The following is a 25,485-nucleotide window of genomic DNA, read 5'->3' as shown; positions in this document are numbered from 1 at the left end:
GGTTTATGGTCCCAGACAAAGGTGATGGTAGGAGCAGATCTTACTGACTTTTTAGGTTATGTTTTGTTGTGTGGGGAGGGGGGATGTATAACACACACAGAGAAAAGGGCACAAATCATAAGGATACAGCTTGATGAAAGAACCCCAGATACAGAGAATGCCGTAACTTTCTCCAAAGTTTCATGGACTGGAGCACTGGCTCTCCATGTGTGGTCCCCAGACCAGCAACATGGAGGTGGGGCTCAGGTGATTCCGATGCACACTAGTGTTTGAAAACCACTGGACTTGAAAATAAATATCTTTGGGCAAACTCCTATCTAAGGGTAGGGCATGGTCACTGAGCATTAGCAGCTGAACAAAAGCAAGCCTCTTCCTGGAGCCAAACTAAACTCAGATTCGGGAGAATATGTCAGTGAGGACCTAGGAAACTTCTCTTTTCTGTACTTAGGAAACAAGGTGCTTCTCCAGCAAAAGGAATGAAATCAGGTAAATAATAGCTACTATCATGTAGTGTATTTGTTAATACAGTGGTAAATATTTGTTATTTGGATCACTGACCACAATAGCTATGCTATACAATGGCTATTGTTATAGTATAATAGTCTTCAACAACAGAGGCAATAAAGTATGTTTAAAGCATTACATTAAATGCTGATTATGAAAATGTGTACAAAACAGGTTTCTCTACCCTCAATTCTCTCAGAGAAAGGGAGCCACTTTAGAGTCTTTATGAAGTCTCATATTATGGTATGCTTTTTCATTTACTTTGTTTTGAACCACAAAATGCTATTTGAGGAAAGCACACAATCAGTGTTAGTCCTAGATGGTTACTGGAATCACTGATGGGACTGAACAAGGAGGAAAAAAAATTAACACCAATTTAGTAAATATTCCTGAGGCAATATCTTTACAAATGTAAATATTGGATATCATGTAGGCACATTTTCTAAAGATTAAGTTTCAAAAGAAATTGAGTGGTTACATGGAGGGCTCATGAATATATACTTAAAAGATGAGTATAAAAGAGCTATCTTCCTGTTACAGGAATGGATATTGTGCCCTGGGATAAAATTTCTAGCGATGGACAAATCCATACGTGGATTTAAAAAGTTGGTTCTTAATCCAGATGAAAGTGAAGGGAATACGGTCTGCAAAACCATTCTGGAGAACTGGAAGTTCTAATCATGACAAAGACATTGATATTTAGGAGGTACGAAAAGATGGAATAAAAATATGAGACTGGAAAATAATTCTCAAGTAATATGTGATTTTAATATCTATGTATAACTAAATTAGATAGATATCAACATATTTCATCTTCATTACTATATATTTATATTCAAGTTGGCCAACAGACTTTACTTCTTAATGGGAAGCTGAAGTTATATTTGGCCATATTCAGTACTTGTTGGTAATAACCTGCTTTACTCAGGTAAGGAAAAAGCAACGATGTTTAGTAACAGCAGTGCTGTTTAGTAAATTTTTTTCCTAAAAGCAAACCAATATTTTATTAACATATTTATTCTAACAGGTGATTGCCCTTCTTCCCCAAAGAATCAATCTTACATTGATAAAAACAAGTGTTACCATTATTTCACGTAGAAAAAAATTAACTCAACCAGTCTGTCTGGTGTTTATTTATGGGAAATACATGTATTTCCTATGTCCACACACATACATATATATTGACAGATGAACTGAGCAAAAAGTTTTATCCTTTTCTAAGCTAACTTCTACAATATTCCAATCTAAAACTTGAATGAAAAAAATTGCTTCTTAACAAGAGATGTGTAGGGTTTAATGGCCAATTCCTCAATTGGATGCAAATTGTGAAGTTACTAAGTGATACCTGCATCTCTGGCAAAGTCCACTGCAGTGTTGTAAGCAGATGAGTCAAAATGTTGAAGATTCTGTGACCAGTTGGTTAGACTGTTAGCCATCGGGGCGGCTGCCTGCTGGACTTCCATTGTGGTCTTGTTAGCTTCTGCGGTGATCAGCTTGGACTGACCCAGGCGCTGCTGAGCGTCACCTTCACACAGAGCACAAGGACATTTACTTTGCAAAGAAGTAGGACATTTGATGGGGTCATGAATATCCATTTCATCACTGGGATGAAAGAGACCTCAAATTCAGGTTTTTCAGCCAAACCGAGATCTTTAAATAAATGTTAATTATGGTGTAAGTCAGGTGCACTAGAATATTGTAAATAGTATTAACAAGTGAGCTTGGAAGACTCTAAAGTCTCATTAAAATCATGTCATTCATTTAAAACATTTCCAAATTAAAGGGAAATTAAAAAAAAAGAGTAGTATTTCTTCAGGTTAGAGACCTGGTGAGGAAGCTATAGAAAATGCATATTAGATACTAACTCATAAAACGCCTATGTCTGAAATTCATTGTAAATATCACTTTCTTCTTTGTGGGGCAGCTTCTGTCATAAAAATGATGCTCTAGTACTGAAGTTAATTGATAAGGAAAGGTATTTTTGAATAAGAAAAGCAAGTTTCAAAAGAGATCTATAGTGAAATTTTTTAAAGTTATATATTTAAAATAAAACCAATATAAGTTTACAACAAAACGGTTTTTTCCTGGGTAATGAGATTATAAAAGATTTCTCTTCTTTCTCTTTTCTTATTTTTCTATAATGGTCATGTATTATTTCTGTAATAAAAACAATTAAAAATCACTCAGGTGAGGTTGTAGCTTTAATTATTTTTAACCGGAGAAACATTTAACTTAACCCCACATGCTCTGAACTCTGATGGATGTAGCTTTGAATCCTGGGTCTGCTTCTTTTTGTTGCTGTGCCTTTTGGAGCAAGTTCCCCAACCTTGACAAGCTTCAGAGTTCACATCAGCCTAAAGGCAACAGCAATACTTTCCCACATGAGATAATGTTTGTAAAACACAGCCCAGTGCTTAGCATGTGGTAGCTCTGATGATGCTGATGACACCCTTCCGGCCAGGGCTTTGGCATCTTGTAGTTCTGTAGCTGAATTTGCTCTGTGTAGTGAAACACCACATCCAGCAGCAATGTGTTAACTTTCACTATGCCGGGAAAGGCACTTATGCGCCCAATCACATCTTTCTAAGATAGCACTGTAGTTCCAGATTAGGCAGCATGAGTGCTCTTGTTTTTCTCTCTGGCTCAGTGGTCTCCCTGCTTGCACTATAAGAATGACATGGCATGTAACAGAGAGCAGCTGTTTACTGCTGGGGCCAGAGAAACCCAATAACCAAATTAGGGCATATTTGTTAGTGAAAAAGAATGTTCACAAGAAAGTAGGTTACCAAATAGTATAAACATCATGATCTCATTGACATGCATGCGTGCACGCACACACATACACACAAGATTGGAGGAAAATGCTCTCAAATTTAATTGTCACCCCTAGGTGATGTGACTACAGCTTTTATTATTTTCCAGGACTTTTGTGTGTATGTGTGTGCGTGTGTGAGTGAGAAAAACATAGTTTCTTTTGTCATCAGAAAGCAATATTTATTTATAAAAAGATTAATAAGCAAAGAATCACCTACTCTTTCCTCAAAGGTTTACCTTAATACTAGTGAACAAACAGATGAGCCTTAAGTTCTCTCTGAGATCCTCACCTCTCTCTGTGGCTTGTAGTCTCTTAATGGCATCATTTAATCTGTTTTTGAGGGCACTCTTCCTTGCTAGGGCTCCACCCACGCGCCTACTGGTGTCAGCCACTGCCTCGTCATTGCCTGTGGAGAAGAAGCCAAAAAAAGTACAAGTAGGGCAAAGATGCCAGGAAAGAAATCTCCACTGCAACAAGGAAAATTCTGGTTTGTACCACTAAGTCATCTGCAATATTCTGAATAAAATATAACATAGAACACCAATTCTGGAAAGCGGCATTTCAACTCAGAGGTAAAGGATTGCAGAAAACTTGTAACACTGTTTCGGAGTGATTTAGGATGTCATAAAGTAACTCATACGGATGTACAGATAATGGCTAACTTTTTTGATTGAAAAATATAGCACTGCTGTGACTAACAACTACGAGCAGCACGATTGATAAAGAGCTGAAAAGATCTATCTATACTTATGGTGATAACTGGTTAGATAAGAATAATTATTTTTTCTTGATTGTTTTAATAAATTTTAATTGATACACAACACACATCTAGAAAAGGGTACACAATTATAAGTGTACAGCTTGATGAGTTTTCACAAACTGAACACAAAATATAACCAGCACCCAGGTCAAGAAAAGCATTTTTAAAAGCATTATTAGCCCGTTATGGTTTCCTGGGACCTCCATGATTACCCAAAGATGACCACTATTCTGAATCCTATCTCTGCCCGTTAGTTGTGTCTATTTTTAAGCTTTATTCAGAAGAAATGATAGAGTATTGTAATTTTCTATATCTTTTTGTATCTCTGTCTTAATTTTTGTACAGTTTTAAGTCTTGGTATTGGGTAGTTTAAGTCCTCTAGTTTTTTTTTTTTTAATTCAAGACTGTGCTGGCTATTCTTGCCTACCACCATCCACCCCCATTTCCAAAGAAATTCTAAAAGCATCCTGTATATGTACATACAGTTCTGGTACTTTAAATGAGATTATATTGAATCTATAGATAAATTTTGGCAGAAACTGTTATTTTTACAAATTCAAGTCTTCCACTTAATGAACACAGTTTTTATTTATTCTTCCCTAGATCTAAATTCTCATTTTTATCTCCATTTATTTAGATCATCTTTTAATTTCTTCAGTAGTGTATTATAGTTTTATGTGTAAAGATCTTAGCATCTTGCATCAGATTTATTCCTAGGTAATTTATGTTATTGCAAATGGTGTTATTTTAAAAACAGTTACTTTCTAATTGTTTTACATAGAATTAAACTGGATATTTACACATTGAATTGATAATGTGGGGAATCCTTATTTTATTTTCAATCTTAATGGAAAAGCTTTCAATATTTCAGTATGAATATTGGTTTGTTGAATATTATTTTATTATTCTTTATTAAATTATGGAAGTTTCCTTCTATTCCTAGTTTGCTATGAGTTTTTTTAAAATATGAGTGGGTAGCGAGTTTTGTTAAATGATCTTCCTGCATGTAGTGAGATAAGCATATGAATGTTCTCCTATGATCTGTAAATGTGGTGAATTGCTACTGATGTTTTAAATGTTAAAATATCATTGAAATCCTGGAATAAACCTAACTTGGTCATGTATTACCATTTCTATGTATGCTAGATTTGATTGGCTAATATCCTGATTAGGAGTTTCACATCTCTGTTTAAGAGAGAATTTGGCTTATATTTTTCCTTGTTTATAATGTCCTTAGGTTTTGATATCTAAATTTTGTTGGCTTCATAGAAAAAAGAGAGTATTTCCTCCTTTTCTATTTTCTGGAAGAATTTATGTACTAATGGTGTTATTTCTTCTTTAAGTGTTTTGGAGAATTCACTGGTGGAGCCATCTGAGCCTTGAGATTTCTTTGTGGGAGGGCTTAATTACTGATTAGATTTATTATACACATGTATGTACCTACAGTTCTATCAGATTTTCTATTCATTCTTGCATCAGTTTTGATAATTAGTCTTTTTCTTAAAAAATTATTCTTGAAAATGTACTTGTAGCATAGACCCTAACTGGGGCTACCGTGGCACAAATCTAAAAAAGTCATGATGTAATATCTTGTCACCTGAACTGAAGGATCAACTTTCCCAAGAATTCTTGTTTCATGCTTTGTTTACTTCCAAAGCATCAGGAAATGTATGTATCTTGACAAACAAAAAAATAATTTCTTCACTTCCCCTTCTTTTCTTTCTCTCCAATGGGCTTGCAAATATATACCCTCCCATGGTGTACTGTCTCTTTTCAATTATACAGTCTTGGTGTGCTTGGCTTATTGTTCAGTTATCTTTTCCCCATACATGTACATAAGGGGTATATATGGGTGATGCTTAGTTGATTCTGTCAATGTACTTGTACCAAGTACAATGTAACCAAAGTACAAGCATTTCTTTCTTGTTTCCTCTGGGTAGTGCCAATAATTTCCCAGAATTCAAGGAGGGTCTTAAACATACTTTGTTGTTGTTTTGCACCCTCTCTCCCTCTTTTAGTTTCAATTTTTGAATATTGTAATACAAGCAATCTATTCAGCTCTTCCTTTTGGGTTTTGTTACTGCAAAAAACACTGGCTGATATACTGAGAAAGAATATATTTAACTGTATTTGGAGTTTTTGATAAAATAGGAGAAAGAAAGTTTATTTGGGGCTGGATGTTTATAAGAAGAAATGCTTCATAAAAAGTCTGTCCTATTTGGAACCCACTGTCTTACATAGACATTTTTCATTTTACAAAGTAATTCAGTAGAAGATTTTAAAAGACAGCAGCTTCCTGAGTTTATTACAGATGGCTATTTGATATAGATAATGAAAAAAAGGAAATCTGGTAAATAAAGATTACTGATCATTGAAATTCATTTGGAAATGAATTAACAGTAATCTGAAATTACAGTGTAACTCAATAGATGAAATATGGTTCAATTTGAAAATCTGAATTTATATTACAAACATGCATATTTTCTAAAGGGAGGCAAGTTCTGATCCACATAGTCCTAACTCCCCATCAGTGTCCCTTTGGCAAATAAATATATGAAGGGATTTAACCAAACAAGATTATGAAATAGGTGACCAGATCTGAAAAATATTCAAAGAGACCAAAGCAGAGAGATTTATCTACACATAAAATATGGAACTTTGAAGAGACAGCATTATCAGAATAGAAAAATTGCTTTCATGAGGTTCAACAAATCATTAATGACAGGATTGAGAAAATACTTTGCAAATTATCAAGGAGAATAAAATATTTAAGTCACTGCATCGTGAAGACCCACATACTCTGGTCTTCACAAACAAAAGCAATACATACATATGACAACATTTATCCAAAAATATTTTAATATAAGTATTCTAATTCTTTACTGCTAACATTCTAATTCTTTTCTAAAGAGCATGTTTAAGACTAAACTTGTATAATAAATTAATTAGAATGAAGAAACAGCATTTTTATTGTCTGTTTACTCAGATAATAGCTGCTTTATGGTAATTAAATAGTTAAATAGTCTGCATATGAAAAACAAATGCATTTATGTTCTCTATATAATGGCTCTACATTTAAAAAAGAGAGAAAATGTACAGTTAGACTTCAGGTTAATTGCTTTCATAAAATCACATGAAATTTTCAGTTTCAAACTTGGTCTTTGTTTTTAGGTGGTACAAGTTAGCTAGATAATGGATTTCCAACCTCATTAGTCAATGCTCTAATATCCTTAGGAATGAGCTCATTACCTCAGAGATGAGTAAGGTTTAGTAAAATTCTTAGTTTGATTGTTTTCAAGAGTAACTCATAAGATTCAAAACTAACTGAAATGATTTCACTTTTATTTTTTCCTCCCTCTCCCACTCTGGGATGTGCTTGATTTAGCAGGTGCAGATACCAGCCTTTGGAAGTGCTTTTTTCCATATGGTCATTAGGCTTGTCCTAAATACAGCAAACTTGTATAACACAAACTACAAGAAAGTGCAAAAAACCAGATGGCTTTGTGGTACCCTGTCCTCCTGACTCTCACAGTGCTGACCCATCCCTTCATGGTAAAATTTTAAAGGGCCTTCTGAATTGTTCAAGGAAGGTTACATTATGTGCAATATAATTTTAGTGTTAAAGTGTATTTTATGGTACTATCTCCTTGAAAATTGGCATTCATAGTAGGTTTCTATTAATTAGTCTTTTTGATTAGCAAGAATATCCACTATATATTGGATATCTATGTTTCCATTTAATTTTACTACATGGAATTTTTTTAAACCGCAATTTATTTGAAAATATCTAATACTTGCTTTTTTATTATTCAGATGAAATATAATTTATTCTTTAATCCTCGCATTTTGAAACCTCTGTTTATATGCAGAAACACTGTGTAAAAGGAGGGAAGCAGCTATAAATCAGAAGGAAGACAGGAAAGAGAAAATATTTACTAGAATTTGCCTTTGCTTGCAGCTCTCTGGCTTGACTGAGGAGGTTCTCACTCTCATCTTTATGGTAAATGATTTGCGTATCAATCCCACTCACAGCCTACGAGGAAATTGGATGGAGAGAGTAAGAATGACAGCAGAAGAAATCAACTTTTCATCATTCTAGGATTTAAATGATACAGTTTATCTGCTAAACACCAAGCAAAATACATACAGCTTCATTTTCATAGCTCACAATCAAGGTCAAATGTGAAAATGAGAAAATAATATCCTTGACATTTTCAAGATAAATGGTTTTTGAGGAAAATTCAGCGAACTTGGAATAGTGCTTGGCCAAGGGCCCACCAAAGTGCTTGTCATGAAAAAGCTGTTGAATAAACAATTTTTGAGTTGAGGAAATCTGAATGTATGCATAAAGTGTCTTTTCTATCAGCAGGAACAAGTCTTAAATATTTTTTATTCAGGGACTTTGGTTTAAAAAAGCTGTCAAAGAAATTGGCATTTGCTGATTGGAGTATGACACATCTTGAAGAACCTGCATTACTGAAAACATTCATAACATAAATAAAATGGTCTTTTCTTAGTTCTCCTGCCCTTTCTGCCATTTGTATTACATTGGAAGCTCAACAGATGACATTAGGAAACAGAAAAGTCATAAGCCAGGAAAAGGCAACATAGAAATGAATGTTAAAGTAAGGGAATACTCACATCATAAATTCGATCAGTGATGTTCAAAGCCTGTTCTGCCATTTCGTTGGCTTCACTAACATAATTGGCAATATTTTCATAGACATTTGAAGCGTCCAAAGCCTTCTGTACCAGCCCATTCACATCTGAACTGTGCAAATTCCTGTTAATAAACAAACGTGGCATTAGTTCTCCTTCTTACCTCCTTGAGAAATAGGGCCATTTTTAGGGCCTGATTGGAGTACTTCTGGGACCAAAGGTACTTCCTTCCTGTTATTTAAAGTACCTGGCTGGGCAAGGTTTTCCCCCCGAGCTGCCTTTCCTAAGGGCACATTTTCTTTGCATTCCTCTACTTTTGGTTCCCTCAAGGCTTCACCTTGTTTCGGCTCCTTGGCAACTGCCTGCCTGGCAGTAGCCTCAGGGAAAGGAAATGCTGATTTAAAAACAGCGTCTGTACCTCTTTACTCAAGAGTTTGTTTACGTGGTGAAGTCAGGCAGAAGAATGAACCCACAATCATCCCCACCTGCTGCTTACCCGAATCAGCATTGTTATTCCCTCCCTGGCAAAGAAACTAAGGCCCTTGGAGAGGGTGCATAACCTCAGCTGGTGTTAAATATTAGTTGGTTTCACTCTATTCAATCTTTTTTCCTTCTTTTATATAACAGATCACATTTTTCTTTAAGAAAGGTTATAACACATATTGAGCATCATGTACAGATACTGGGCTAGCCCCGTTTCATATATTATGTCTCTAAATCTTACCACACCCATGAAGTTGATATTGTTATTCCTTTTTTCCATAAAAGTTGCTGAGGCTCTGAGGAAGGGTGCATAGCTTGCCCAGGGCAAACATGGTTAAGGTCTCACTCCTGAGGCCCAGCTGCCCCCGCTTAAGTGCACAGCCTCATCTCACAACCACCCCTGCCCTGACACCATGTTCTCTGCCTTTGTCCCTTCTGGCCCCTGTAAGGTTCCTCTAACATTTACTGATACCCATGATGCACTGGACACCCTCACGTAGAGGTTGATAACAGTATGTGCCTCAGAGGATTCATATGAGGTCTAACAGGGATAAAATATGTGTAATGCTTGGTTCCATGCCTGCCATCCAGTAAATCTCAGGATTTATTATACCTAAACCATTTCCTAAATGGAAATTTCAAACTGTAAGTGTATCCACACAATAATTCATATTATTGACAAACACTTCTTCCTCTATAATACAAACTCCAGCCCCCTCTTCTGCAGCTCATCCTAAATCCTTTGTCTTAATTTTATTCAGTCTTAAATCCACCAGTTCCATACTGTTTTCCCAATTCCAGAAATTTCTGACTAGTATCACTTTATTCATCAGTAACTTCTCAGAAGATTCTCTGTGATGCAGTACATGACACTGCAGATCCTACACTGGCTCCTCTCTTCACACCACCCTGACCTACTGAGCTCAGCCAATTGTTTCTCAGCCTCCTCCAACCAGTTTCAGTCCCTGTACACCGGCTTAGGCTCAGAGGAACTTCCTCTTTATTTCCTTGGCAACTTTCTTCTTTTTTGTTGGAGTTCACCATCATTCTGGCTCCTCTGCAGTAGGGCTGACAACCATTCAGGGGCCCACAAAGATGCTTTCATGTTAACTTTTTTAAAATCAGAAGAAAAAAATGAGGATAACAATAATGATTACATTAGCCTTTATACCTATGTAGTAATGACATATAATTAAAAAAAATTTTTTATGGCCCATGAAGGTCATAACGCAGCCCTGCTCTGCAGAGGAAATTCTGATCCAAATGCCTGCTACTTAAATCTCCCCACAACCCCCTGTTATCAGAAATGGCACAGAGAGTAAAACCTGAGGAAGTTTTAAAAGAAAGGGATAAAAGGTATAAAATGTTACCAATATTTATTAATATTTAAAAATTTTGCTGGCTAGAGTGGTGAGCGGATATATCAAAGAGCTTGAAACAAAAAGCCTTTATTACTTTGTTTTCATTACTAGGCACAAAACAGGTACTACATCAATATAGAAAATAAAGATGTGCTTTTGAAATGGAAGCTTCTTGATGAATTATGTTTCTCTCTGTTTGAGGCAAAACATGCAAACCACTGGGTACACCAGATAGATGCTGAAGAATATTCACATTTTGAAGGGAAGACGTCTATAAATTTGGATGTTTTCCTGAATATATGTAGTCAGAAATATGCTAAACGTAAAAAAGGGGCTTCAGGGTGATTGATATTTCTGATTATGTTTCATGTAAAGCATGGGGTAACTTCCTTAGAAGTTCTAGCTGGAACACTGTTTGCTGCAGGGTTGAGAAGGTCTGTGTTGGGATCCCATTCAATGGGATGTAGTTACTAAATGACAAAAGAACAACGAAGAGGGCCACAGAATTAATCTCAAAAATAATAATCTACCAATACAGTTGTTACCAAAACTAGTATTTTCTCCAAGTTCCATTTTATTGGCTTGATCAGAAGCACATTCCCTGGGAGCATGACACTGAGCTGGATACAACACCATCTCACACACCAAGGTTTTACCCATGATCTCTCCATCCCCACTCCCACCCCTGCCCTTGGCAATCAGGAAAGAAAGGTGATTTAAGTTTTGAACAGAAGTGAATACTGGGTCTTATTTTATTCATGACCTTCACAATCCTTGTTTCTAATTGCCAGACTTGCAATCTTTCTCAATAATGATCTCATTATTTATCTATTTTTTCAGGGTCATGAATTCAATGCCAGTCTTTTAGTACATTTCAATTAACATTAAATGAGTGCTTCGGACTCTTTTCTAGATACTGCGAGGAAAATTATCAATTGATTTTTCTCTTAACAGGTGCTGAAATCAAATAGTTCCTGCTGGGCACTGGGGAATGGCTGGAGTATCTGCCACAAGTTCCACGTATTGCCAGCTTCCAACCAGCTTTACTTAAGATACTTGGGTGTGGAAAGCTAATGCTGTCTCTGAAATAAATAGGTGATGATGGCAGAATTAGACCTTGCAGAAGGATCTGATTTACTTGATACTATTTTGGGCAGCAGTTATATCCCTATAACTAAAATGTGTTAGGTTATCTTATCAATAATGTGGAACAGAACTACCCCTCCCACAACACAGATCTCTAATCTGACAGATTTTTTAAAATCGAAAAACTGTCTCCCCAAAGCAACTGCAATAAACAATAATTGGCTCTCAGACTAGCCAACCAACAAACAGAAAAACAAATAAGCAAACCCAACTCTAAAACCAAACTGCTAACACTGTATCCCAGCAACCCTGTCATGTGAAATTGAATAAAAATAAGTTACTCAGCCTATAAAGATGTTTGCATTTCTAAAACCAGGATATTACCTGCTCAATTCATCAGCCTCTTGTTGAAGGTTCTGTGCATGGTCAACAGCCTCCTGAACTAAATCATGACTGAGGTTGCTTAGGTTGGATAGTTTTCTTTGTAGTTCATTTTTGGCTCCATCTATTTCAGCATAAATCCCTGATGCATTCTAAAAATATTTAAAAAAGAATTGAATTTAGAGGGACTTAAAATATTTTTCCCAGGGAGCACCAAAGATAATCTCTATTCCTCCTTACTATGAAGTTCAGTAAGTTTCAGGACAGATCTACAAGAGTCTAAAAGGTTATACATAGATATTTATCTACTTGCATCTTCAACTCCTTCTCTACTGATTGCTTCCCTACAATTCAGACATGCTCTGCCATCTCTCATCTGAAAAGAAAACTAAACAGAAACCCTCCATTGTCCACACTTCTCCCTAATGTTATTACCCTACTTTTTTATCCCTTTCATAGCAAAATAGACACCCCCCCCACCAAAAAAAAGTGTTTATGCATGCTATCTCTATCTCATCACCTTTAAATTCACGCTTTTGACCTATTCCAGTCTGGATTTTACCTCAATACTCCACCAACACAGAAATTCACTTAATGATTTCTGAGTTACTAAACCTAATAGGTATCACTCAGTTCTCATCTTATCTGACCTCTCAGCTGTATTTCTTTTGCTGACTACTCTCCCTGACACTCACCTTGTAACATGACCTCTCTTAATTTTCAATTCAACAGTAGACCTATGATCTTAGCCAAAGACCACACACAGGATGCTGCTGCAAACCTATGACTTTCAGCCTTGGCTGGGCCCTCAACGCTGAAAAGAATTCGCTCTCCCCGTCACTCACATAGTGACTCTAAACACTGTCACCATTCCAAAGCCAATAATAATTCCTTCCCCCACCCCTTTCCAATTCTCATCAGGTCACTTTCTTTTCTTTTTTATTTAGAAGACATAAGCTAACTGTTAGTGGGAACACTTTTTTCCAGCTCCCAATGTGATGGTCCTTCCCTATGAAGGCAGCTCAATTAGTGGAACTACAGGCCTTTCCACCTTTTCCTTATTCTGCCCTGAGAGGAGTGGTTTCTTTGCTTGGTCAATTTAGGGGATAACTATACAGAGCCTGCTCAACTCCACCCTTCTGCTCTTAGGAGCAAGCAGCTAGCAGAAAGCTGAGTTTCCCTGTGCTCCTGCACACAGCAAAAGCTGTCCTGGGGAGAAGCCCCTCCCCGCCCCAGGAACCCTGCGGTGCTGCTGGTCTCCTTGGGCAGACCTGCCTAATTCTGGGATTGAGTATCAGCAATCCCACTTGGCTAAGAGATCTCTTAAGAAGCCACACCCTCAGTTTAGCTGAAATAAAGGTGATATTCTTGGTCGTAATATTTACTGTTTATTTTTCAACTTGTTTAGAACTTGGGTGCTGAAAGGGGTACCATTTTTTGATAACCCCTAAGAGCCTCCAACACCGACAACCAGGAGTTTCCCCAACTCTTTGCTACCACCCCCAGCTCCCTCCCCAGCCAACCCTATACACTTACTTACAGCTACATCTTCCTCATATTTTAAGATGAAAAGTGTTCCTTTTCTGTACAAGGCATGCTCCCCTATTTTCTCAGTGCCCCTGTTTTCTGTTATCTTGCTCCCTAGCTATTGGCTCTTCTCAGATATAAATATGCTTAAGTTCCTACTAAAAAACAAACAAACAAACAAACAATTACTTGACTCTAGCTTCCCCTGCAGCTTCTTCTCTTGTGTTGATGAAGTGCTCACTACAGAAATGGTTCTTGCCCCAAGGTTCCCAATGTCAGACCCCATACTGCCAGGTCCATTAGACACTTTCCTGTATTTACCAGATCTGTCTCTGGTTTGTGACAGTGTCTCAAACCAGGGTCTCTGCCTTAAAACCCTCTTTTCCCCCAGTTTCTGTGATGCTGCTCTCTCCTGGTCTCCTACTTCTCTGCTCTCTCCTGGTCTCCTATTTCTCTGGCCAGGCAGAAGACTTTCAAAGCTGGTGTTCCTAGGGGCTAGACTCAGCCCTTTCCTGTCTGAGCGATCTAACGCCTTTCTCTGAACCCAGCCTTTTAGTCTTCTAATCCACTCTCCACCACCTTGCAGGAATGGTGAACTTTCTATTAAGCAAATCTGATCATATTATTTCCCTTCTCAAAATCAGCCACTTGCTTTGCATGAACAAGTCCAATTCCTAAGCGAGGCTTCAGCAACTGACTCCTCCTCTTACTAATTTCATCATTTCTTACCACTTCCCACCCAACCGCATCCCATGGTCCAAACTTGACTGATTGTTGTTTTCATGCGCCGTAATTTTTTCTGGCACCTGTGCCTTTTCACATATTTTCTCTGTCTGGAGTAACTTCTCTTTGTTTTCTGTCTGATCCACCTGGAAAAGTTATACTCATCCTTCCAAATTCAGCTCAGATACCACTTCCTTTATGAAGCCATCTCTAACCTCTCTAGGGTGAGCTGTGTTGCCACATATTTCAATTATCCACGTGCCACACGACTGTTATGATTTCACGTTATTATTCCACCCACCAGATTATATAATCTTAGAAGGCAGGGACTATGTTTAATTTATTTTTATACTCCCAGAATGTAGCATAGTTCCTAGCACATAGGGTTTATGTTATGACTACAGTATTAAGGGTGTAGTCCATTTGGTTGGTCATCTGGGGAACAATACTGTGAAAAAAAAGTTTTTAGTTGTATAAGCAGAAAAAATACCATGGATATTCTACCTTTACTCATTAATTTGCTCAACAAATATTCATTGTGTACCCACTATTTGCCAGGTACTCTTTCAGGATATAGAACACATAGCTATGAACACAGTCTCTACTCTCAAGGAATTTACAATCTAGTGGGAATATACAGTAATAAATAAAACAAGTGATTAAATAAATGAACAAGCTAATTTCAGGGAATAAAAAATATTTTGAATAAAAGATAACAGGTACGGGGCTTCCCTGGTGGCACACTGGTTGAGAGTCCGCCTGTCGATGCAGGGGACACGGGTTCGTGCCCCGGGCCGGAAGGATCCCACATGCCGCAGAGCGGCTGGGCCTGTGAGCCATGGCCGCTGAGCCTGCGCATCCGGAGCCTGTGCTCCGCAACGGGAGAGGCCACAACAGTGACAGGCCCGCATACCGCAAAAAAAAAAGATAACAGGTACGATGGGTTAGAGAGTGACTGAGGGCAAGAGAGCTACTTGGACTGAATGTTCACAAGGACACTAGCCATTTGAAGATCTGGGGATATCAGGTGCAAAAGTCCTGAGGCAAGAAAAAGTATGGTGTGTTTGAAAAACAGGGAGGAGTTGGAGTGTATGAACAGGAGTGGGCTGAAGTGTAGTGAGGAGGGAGAGAGTGGGTATGAGGTCAGAGAGGTGGGCCAGAGTAAGGTCACTTAGGGCCTCATGGGCCATGTAGCATGAGTTTGTTTCTTACTTTAAGTATCACTGGAGGTTTTGTGTGGGATAAATAATGTTATCTGATTATGTTTTTAAAGGATTGTTCTGCTGCTGCATAGAGAATGGATCTTGAGGGGCAGGTGTGGAGGCAGATGAATCAGTAGGAGGCTCTTTCAGAAGTCCATACTGGAGATGAGGAGACTTGGACTCATACTCAAGAGTAGCAGCAGAGAAGAGGGTAGTGGTCAGAAATCAGGATTCGGTTTGGAAGTAGGGCCAACAGGTCTGGTTGAAATGGGAATGAGGGGAAAGGAGAAATCAAGAAGGACTCCAGAATTTTGATTTGAGCAATTGGATTGTTCCAGTTACTGAGCTAGGTAAAACTAGGGAAGAGGGTGTTATTCAGAATATGTTAAGTTTGATATGCCTATTACACACCTAAGTGGTAGATGAAATTGTGATTTAGCTACATACCACACTGAGTTCTTACTTGAAAACGTCAAGTATGCATTTGGATATAGAAGCTTGGAACTCAGTGGAGGTCTCAGAGCTAGAGGTACACATTGTGGAATCAAGCATCTAATTGTTCTTTAAAGTCATGGGATTCATTGCGATCAACTAGGGAGAGAGTATAAGTAGAAAAAAGGGCCCAGGACTGAGCACTGAGCCATTCATTATCCAGAGCAGGGACCAACATGGCCCAGGGCCAAGTGTGGTCTGAGGCCTATTTTTATATAGCTCCCCACTAGGAATATTTTTTACATTTTTAAAGAGTTCTAAAAAACATCAAGCCAAACCAAACAAAGAAGAATAAGGGAGAACAGTTTTATGTGGCCTGCAGAGTCTAAAATATTTACCACGTAGTGGACATGCAGAGGCGAAGCTATCAAAGTTGGCTGAGAAGAAATGGCCATGGAGGAAGGAGAAGAATCAGAGTGGGGTATTGGAGAACCCAGGACAGGAGCTCCAAGTGTTTAAAAATAGAGGGAAGGGTAATTAGTGGCAGGGCTAATAAAGCTGAGGAGAGAGAAACAACCATGGTTTTGGCTATGTTGAGGTCGCTAATGACTTGGACAAAAATAGTCTCAGTGAAGGGACATGGAATCCCACTTGGAGTGGGTTGAGTACAGTAGTCAGCGGGTGGCTGGAAGGTGGAAACAGCAACTGTAAATGACTCTTGAGATGTTTTGCTGTGAAGCAGAGTAATGGGGCAGAGATTAGAGGGGATGTGAGCAGGGTTTTTCTTCTTTTTAATTTTTAAAAGGTAGGAGACACTAGAGTATGTTTCTATGTTGGCAGTAATGATTCAGTAAAGAGTAAGAATTGGGCAAAACAGAAGAGAGAGGGCACAGTTTGGGAGTGAAACCCAGCAACCATGTTTTTGAGCAGAGGAAGGATGGGATTCAGAGCATAGGTGGAGGGATTAAACTTTGACAGGAGAAGGGACGTTTCACTAATTATAATAGGTAGGAAGGTAGAAGTGCAGATACACATGCAGGTAGACTGGTAGCTTTGGGGAGGGAAGATGAGGGGAATTATCCTCTCTTTGTTCCTAATTTTCAGCAAAGCATGAAGCAAATTCACCAGCCAGACTGATAGAAGGGGAGGTGGGTTTCCCACCAGTCATATTGGCTTCTCTGGTGTGGCCACGATGCTGAGGGTACTTGGGTTTACAGGGTTAAGGGATTAGAATTCTCAGGTGAGTACAATAGGGGAAGAGGTAAGTAAGTATGGAAGTAAAGGGTGTTTGCAAAGAATGATTATACTGATAATTTTAGCTTAAGGAAGGAATGGCAAATGAGATGGAGGAGGTTTTGCTGTGGCTAGAGAATTGGTGGAGTGTGCCTTCTAGAGTAAGTGAGATAAGAGGTGGTGCTCAGGGAGGGAGGTGCTTGATACTGGGATTTGGGAGAGGCATTCTTAGTGATGACAAGATCTGGGTCTGGTCATACTAGGGATTACAGAGGTGGATGGGAGGAAAAGCTTGTTGGACAGGAGAAGTTCAAGGAACCAGAGGTCTGAGAGCTGGTGGACTCATCCATCTGGATTTTGATGTCAGCAAGGATAGTGGTGGGAGTAGGGATGGAGAGGAAGACAGGGATGGAAAGGAAGCTAAAATAGTCAAAGAATGAGATGGTGATCAGATGACTTTAAAATAATATCCTTTTGGGCTTCCCTGGTGGCACAGTGGTTGAGGTCCGCCTGCAGGGGACACGGGTTCGTGCCCCGGTCCAGGAAGATCCCACATGCCGTGGAGCGGCTGGGCCTATGAGCCATGGCTGTTGAGCCTGCGCGTCCGGAGCCTGTGCTCTTCAACAGGAGAGGCCACAACAGTGAGAGACCCGCGTACCGCAAAAAAAAAAAAAAAAAAAAAAATCCTTTTAAAGGTAATAAAAATGAGCTAGGAGTACTTTTGTGGGAGAGGAACCAAGATGGTGGAGTAGAAGGATGTGCTATCACTCCCTCTTGTGAGAACACCAGAATCACAACTAGTTGCTGGACAATCATCGACAGGAAGACACTGGAACTCACCAGAAAAGATACCCCACATCCAAAGACAAAGGAGAAGCCACAATGAGACGGTAGGAGGGGCGCAGTCATAGTAAAACAAATACTGTAACTGCTGGGTGGGTGGCTCACAGACTGGAGAACACTTACACCACAGAAGTCCACCCACTGGAGTGAAGGTTCTGAGCCCCACGTCAGGCTTCCCAACCTGGGGGTCTGGCAACGGGAGGAGGAATTCCTCGAGAATCAGACTTTGAAGCCTAGTGGGATTTGATTGCAGGACTTCGACAGGACTGGGGGAAACAGACACTCCACTCTTGGAGGGCACACACAAAGTAATATGTGTATTGGGACCCAGGGTAAGGGGCAGTGACCCTGGGGGAGACTGAACCAGACCTACCTGCTAGTGTTGGAGGGTCTCCTGCAGAGGCGAGGGGAGTGGTGGCTGTGGCTCACCATGGGGACAAGGACACTGGCAGCAGAGGTTCTGGGAAGTACTCCTTGGCATGAGCCCTCCCAGAGTCTGTCATTAGCCCCACCAAAGAGCCCAGGTAGGCTCCAGGGTTGGGTTGCCTCAGGCCAAACGACCAACAGGGAGGGAACCCAGCCCCACCCATCAACAGTCAAGGGGATTAAAGTTTTACTGAGCTCTTCCCACCAGAGCAACAGTCAGCTCTACCCACCACCAGTCCCTCCCATCAGGAAACTTACACAAGCCTCTGAGATAGCCTCATCCACCAGAGGGCAGACAGCAGAAGCAAGAACTACAATCCTGCAGCCTGTGGAACAAAAACCACATTCACAGAAAGATAAACAAGATGAAAAGGCAGAGGGCTATGTACCAGATGAAGGAACAAGATAAAACCCCAGAAAAACAACTAAATGAAGTGGAGATAGGCAACCTTCTAGAAAAGGAATTCAGAATAAAGATACTGAAGATGATCCAGGACCTCGGAAAAAGAATGGAGGCAAAGATTCAGAAGATGCAAGAAATGTTTAACAAAGACCTAGAAGAATTAAAGAACAAACAAACAGAGATGCACAATACAATAACTGAAATGAAAAATACACTAGAAGGCATCAATAGCAGAATAACTGAGGCAGAAGAACGGATAAGTAACCTGGAAGATAGAATGGTGGAATTCACTGCTGAGGAACAGAATAAAGAAAAGAGAATGAAAAGAAATGAAGACAGCCTAAGAGACCTCTGGGACAACATTAAATGCAACAACATTCGCATTATAGGGGTCCCAGAAGGAGAAGAGAGAGAAAGGACCCGAGAAAATATTTGAAGAGATTATAGCCGAAAACTTCCCTAACATGGGAAAGGAAATAGCTACCCAAGTCCAGGAAGCGCAGAGAGTCCCATACAGGATAAATCCAAGAAGAAACATGCTGAGACACATAGTAATCAAACTGGCAAAAATTAAAGACAAAGAAAAAGTATTGAAAGCAGCAAGGGAAAAACGACAAATAACATACAAGGGAACTCCCATAAGGTTAACAGCTGATTTCTCAGCAGAAACTCTACAAGCCAGAAGGGAGTGGCAAGATATACTTAAAGTGATGACAAGGAAGGACCTACAACCAAGATTACTCTACCCAGCAAGAATCTCATTCAGATTTGATGGAGAAATCAAAAGCTTTACAGACAAGCAAAAGCTAAGGGAATTTAGCACCACCAAACCAGCTCTACAACAAATGCTAAAGGAACTTCTCTAAGGGGGAAACACAAGAGAAGAAAAGGACCTACAAAAACAAACCCAAAGGGCTTCCCTGGTGGCGCAGTGGTTGAGAATCTGCCTGCTAATGCAGGGGGGAGGGGTTCAAGCCCTGGTCTGGGAGGATCCCATGTGCCGTGGAGCAACTGGGCCCGTGAGCCACAAGTACTGAGCCTGCGCATCTGGAGCCTGCGCTCCCCAACGGGAGAGGCCGTGATGGTGAGAGGCCCATGCACCGCGATGAGGAGTGGCCCCTGCTTGCCACAACTGGAGAGAGCCCTCGCACAGAAAACGAAGACCCAACACAGCAAAAATAAATAAATTAATTAATTAAAAAAAAACAAACCCAAAACAATTAAGAAAATGGTCATAGGAACATACATATCGATAATTACCTTATATGTGAATGGATTAAATGCTCCAACCAAAAGACACAGGCTTGCTGAATGGATACAAAAACAAGACCCATATATATGCTGTCTACAAGAGACCCACTTCAGACCTAGGGACACATACAGACTGAAAGTGAGGGGATGGAAAAACATATTCCATGCAAATGGAAATCAAAAGAAAGCTGCAGTAGCAATACTCATATCAGATAAAACAGACTTTAAAATAAAGAATCTTATAAGACACAAGGAAGGACACTACATAATGATCAAGAGATCAATCCAAGAAGAAGATATAACAATTATACATTTTTATGCACCCAACATCGGAGCACCTCAATGCATAAGGCCACTGCTAACAGCTATAAAAGAGGAGATCGACAGGAACACAATAATACTGGGGGACTTTAACACCTCACTTACACCAATGGATAGATCATCCAAAATGAAAATAAATAAGGAACAGAAGCTTTAAATGACACAACAGACCAGATAGATTTAATTGATATTTATAGGACATTCCATCCAAAAACAGCAGATTACACTTTCTTCTCAAGTGCGCACGGAACATTCTCCAGGATAGATCACATCTTGGGTCACAAATCAAGCCTCAGTAAATTCAAGAAAACTGAAATCGTATCAAGCATCTTTTCTGACCACAACACCATGAGATTAGAAATGAATTACAGGGGAAAAAATGTTAAAAACACAAACACATGGAGGCTAAACACTACGTTACTAAATAACCAAGAGATCACTGAAGAAATCAAAGAGGAAATCAAAAAATACCTGGAGACAAATGACAATGAAAACACAACAATCCAAAACCTATGGGATGCAGCAAAAACAATTCTAAGAGGGAAGTTTATAGTTATAAAGCCTACCTCAAGAAACAAGAAAAATCTCAAATAAACAGTCCAACCTTATACCTAAAGGAACTGGAGAAAGAAGAACAAACAAAACCCAAACTTAGCAGAAGGAAAGAAATCATAAAGATCAGAGCAGAAATAAATGAAATAGAAACAAAGAAAACAATAGCAAAGATCAATAAAACTAAAAGCTGGTTCTTTGAGAAGATAAACAAAATTGATAAACCATTAGCCAGACTCATCAAGAAAAAGAGGGAGAGGACTCAAATCAATAAAATTAGGAATGAAAAAGGAGAAGTTACAACAGACACCACAGAAATACAAACATCCTAAGATACTACTACAAGCAACACTATGCCAATAAAATGGACAACCTGGAAGAAATGGACAAATTCTTAGAAACGTATAACCTTCCAATACTGAACCAGGAAGAAATAGAAAATATGAACAGACCAATCACAAGCAATGAAATTGAAACTTTCATTAAAAATCTTCCAACAAACAAAAGTCCAGGACCAGATGGCTTCACAGGCAAACTGTATCAAACATTTAGAGAAGAACTAACACCTATCCTTCTCAAACTCTTCCAAAAATTTGCAGAGGAAGGAATACTCCCAAACTCATTCTATGAGGCCACCATCATGCTGATACCAAAACCAGACAAAGATACTACAAAAAAAGAAAATTACAGACCAATATCACTGATGAATATAGATGCAAAATTCCTCAACAAAATACCAGCAAACAGAATCCAACAACACATGAAAAGGATCATACACCATGATCAAGTGGGATTTATCCCAGGGATACAAGGATTCTTCAATATACGCAAATCAATCAGTGTGATACACCATATTAACAAATTGAAGAATAAAAACCATATGATCATCTCAATAGATGCAGAAAAAACTTTTGACAAAATTCAACACCCATTTATGAGAAAAACTCTCCAGAAAGTGGGCACAGAGGGAACCTACCTCAACATAATAAAGGCCATATATGACAAACCCACAGCAAACATCATTTGCAATGGTGAAAAACTGAACACATTTCCTCTAAGATCAGGAACAAGACAAGGATGTCCACTCTCACCACTATTATTCAACATAGTTTTGGAAGTCCTAGCCATGGCAATCAGAGAAGAAAAAGATATAAAAGGAATACAAATTGGAAAAGAAGACGTAAAACTGTCACTGTTTACAGATGACATGATAGTATACATACAGAATTCTAAAAATGCCACCAGAAAACTACTAGAGCTAATCAATGAATTTGGTAGAGTTGCAGGATACAAAATTAATGCACAGAAATCTCTTGCATTCCTATACACTAATGATGAAAACTCTGAAAGAGAAATTAAGGAAACAGTCCCATTTACGACTGCAACAAAAAGTATAAAATACCTAGGAATAAACCTACCTAGGGAGACAAAAGACCTCTATGCAGAAAACTGTAAGACACTGATGAAAGAAATTAAAGATGATACCAACAGATGGAGAGATATACCATGTCTTGGATTGGAAGAATCAATATTGTGAAAATGATTACACTACCCAAAGCAATCTACAGATTCAATGCAATCCCTATCAAATTACCAATGGCATTTCTTACGGAACTAGAACAAAAAATCTAAAAATTTGTATGGAGACATAAAAGACCCCGAATAGCCAAAGCAGTCTTGAGGGGAAAAAAACAGTGCTGGAGGAATCAGACTCCCTGACTTCAGACTATACTACAAAGCTACAGTAATCAAGACAATATGGTACTGGCACAGAAACAGAAATGTAGATCAATGGAAGAAGATAGAAAGCCCAGAGATAAACCCACGCATCTATGGTCAACTAATCTATGACAAAGGAGGCAAGGATACACAATGGAGAAAAGACAGTCTCTTCAATAAGTGTGCTGGAAAACTGGACAACTACATGTAAAAGAATGAAATTAGAACACTCCCAAACACCACACACAAAAATAAACTCAAAATGGATTAGAGACCTAAATGTAAGACTGGACACTGTAAAACTCTTAGAGGAAAACATAGGAAGAACACTCTTTGACATAAATCACAGCAAGATCTTTTTTGATCCACCTCCTACAGTAATGGAAATAAAAACAAAAATAAACAAATGGGACCTAATGAAACTTCAAAGCTTTTGCACAGCAAAGGAAACCATAAAGACGACAAAAAGACAACCCTCAGAATGGGAGAAAATATTTGCAAACGAATCAATGGACAAAGGATTAATCTCCAAAATATATAAACAGCTCATGCAGCTCAATATTAAACAAACAAATAACCCAATCCAAAAATGGGCAGAAGACCTAAATAGACATTTCTCCAAAGAAGACATACAGATGGCCAAGAAGTGCATGAAAAACTGCTCAACATCACTAATTATTAGAGAAATGCAAATCAAAACTACAGTGAGGTATCACCGCACACCAATTAGAATGGGCATCGTCAGAAAATCTACAAACAACAAATGCTGGAGAGGGTGTGGAGAAAAGGGAACCCTCTTGCACTGTTGGTGGGAATGTAAACTGATACAGCCACTATGGAGAACAGTATGGAGCTTCCTTAAAAAACTGAAAATAGAATTACCATATGACCCAGCAATCCCACTACTGGGCATATACCCAGAGAAAACCACAATTCAAAAAGACACATGCACCCCAGTGTTCACTGTAGCACTATTTACAATAGCCAGGTCATGGAAGTAACCTAAGACAGACGAATGGATAAAGAAGTTGTGGTACATATATACAGTGGAATATTACTCAGCCATAAAAAGGAATGAAATTGAGTCATTTGTTGAGATGTGGATGGATCTAGAGACTGTCATACAGAGTGAAGTAAGTCAGAAAGAGAAAAAGAAATATCGTATATTAACGCATGTATGTGGAACCTAGAAAAATGGTACGGATGAACCGTTTTGTAGGGCAGAGGTTGAGACACAGATGTAGAGAACAAACGTATGTACACCAAGGGGGGAAAGCTGCGGGGGGGTGCGGATCGTGGTGTGCTGAATTGGGCGATTGGGATTTACATGTATACACTGATGTGTATAAAATTGATGACTAATAAGAACCTGCTGTATTAAAAAAAATAAAATTAAATTTAAAAAAAGAGTACTTTCGTGATGCATTTATCAGAAAATTTCTACTTCAAAAAATGTGACATTTATTGATTTTGAATATCAGCTTTATTAAACACACAACTTACAAGTAAAGAGTGAGTAGGATGTATCTAGATTTACACTTTCTACAGAACTTTCTGTGATTATCTGTGCTGAACGAAATGGCAGACATTAGCCATATGTGGTGCTGTTGAGCACATGAAATGTGGCTAATGTGACTGAGGAATTAAATTTTAATTTTATTTCATTTTAAGTAATTTAAATTTAAGTAGCCATGTGTGGCTAGTGGCAACTGTACAATGAAAGGAACTGAAAAATTCAGTCAACTGACCTTATTTTTACAATTCCAGCTAACTTGATAGATTGAATTGGAGGTGATTATTCTTCTGTGACACTGAGTTCCTTTTCTAACCTGCTATAAATACTAACCTGAACAAGTCACGTGTGTCCTTACCTTTATTATGTCATCAAGTTCTGAAAGGGTCATCCGAGGCATTGTCAGTGAGTCGGAAGACATCCTCAGAGACTCGTTCACCCCTGCCATCTGTTCCCTCACTCTGTCATGCTGTTTCTGCATGAGGAAGAGCAAGGGAGAGAGGAAGAAAAGGGCGCTTTAGATAAAGAAGGCATCAGGGAGAGTGCTGTCAGCTTGCTGCCACTGCACTCCGACAGATCCAGGTTCCTATCCCAGACCCACCAATGAATTGCTGTGCCACTCTGGGTAATTCAACCCGGCCCAGGCCCAGCTTTCTCATTTATAAAATGGAGATAATGAAAGTAAGCACTTCAGGAGCTTCAAAGAACTTAGTTATGATTATTACTTACAGTGCCACCACATCAAAGAGAGTTGACACTCCAGAGAGGGCCCTTGCCTCTTTCTCCATAAATGTGAAATGGGGCTAGGGATATAGCATTGAACAGGCTCTGTATTTGCAGTAATTGAAAACTGAATTAATTCCAAAAAGCATTTATCATGTGCTAACTTTGGGCCAGGCACAAATAGCTCATTTGGACAGGAATAAAGTATATACAAAAGAATCTTAATGTCCTTTTAAAAATTTTAAATGGCCCTATTATCAAAACATAAAATTGTGATCTCGCTTCCTCCTACTCTGAGCTCTTTATGTTAGATGCTCAGATGTTCTGAGGAGGGAAATTGCCCAAGTGTGGTTATATTTTTTTCTTCTTTTTTTTCAGTTTTTTTTTTTTATTGAAGCATAGTTGATTTACAATGTTGTACCAATCTCTGCTGTACAGCAAAGTGACTCAGTTATACACATGTATACATTCTTTTTTTAATATTCTTTTCCATTATGGTTTATCACAGGATATTGAATATAGTTCCCTGTGCTATACATTAGGACCTTGTTGTTTATCCATTCTAAAT

The 25,485-nt window shown here is 38.7% G+C and overlaps 1 protein-coding gene across 2 annotated transcripts in view; it reads right to left on the bottom strand.

Annotated features, from left to right (window-relative positions):
- LAMA4 (laminin subunit alpha 4) overlaps positions 1 to 25,485 on the bottom strand; it is a 150,524-nt gene that overhangs the window by 35,476 nt on the left and 89,563 nt on the right. For both annotated transcript variants that reach the window (XM_082855560.1, XM_082855561.1), the window contains exons 12-17: positions 24,553 to 24,669; positions 12,053 to 12,201; positions 8,721 to 8,862; positions 8,016 to 8,112; positions 3,609 to 3,725; positions 1,850 to 2,029 (exon numbers count right to left, since the gene is read on the bottom strand). In XM_082855560.1, coding sequence (XP_082711686.1) covers positions 1,850 to 2,029; positions 3,609 to 3,725; positions 8,016 to 8,112; positions 8,721 to 8,862; positions 12,053 to 12,201; positions 24,553 to 24,669 — 802 coding nt within the window. The remainder of the gene's footprint in view (positions 1 to 1,849; positions 2,030 to 3,608; positions 3,726 to 8,015; positions 8,113 to 8,720; positions 8,863 to 12,052; positions 12,202 to 24,552; positions 24,670 to 25,485) is intronic.

This window comes from Leucopleurus acutus (genome assembly GCF_964270905.1).
Source record: "Leucopleurus acutus genome assembly, chromosome: 15".
NCBI classification, from domain to species: domain Eukaryota; kingdom Metazoa; phylum Chordata; class Mammalia; order Artiodactyla; family Delphinidae; genus Leucopleurus; species Leucopleurus acutus.
The sequence above is the reverse complement of the archived record's forward strand: the minus strand, read 5'-3'. Positions and strand labels throughout refer to the sequence as shown.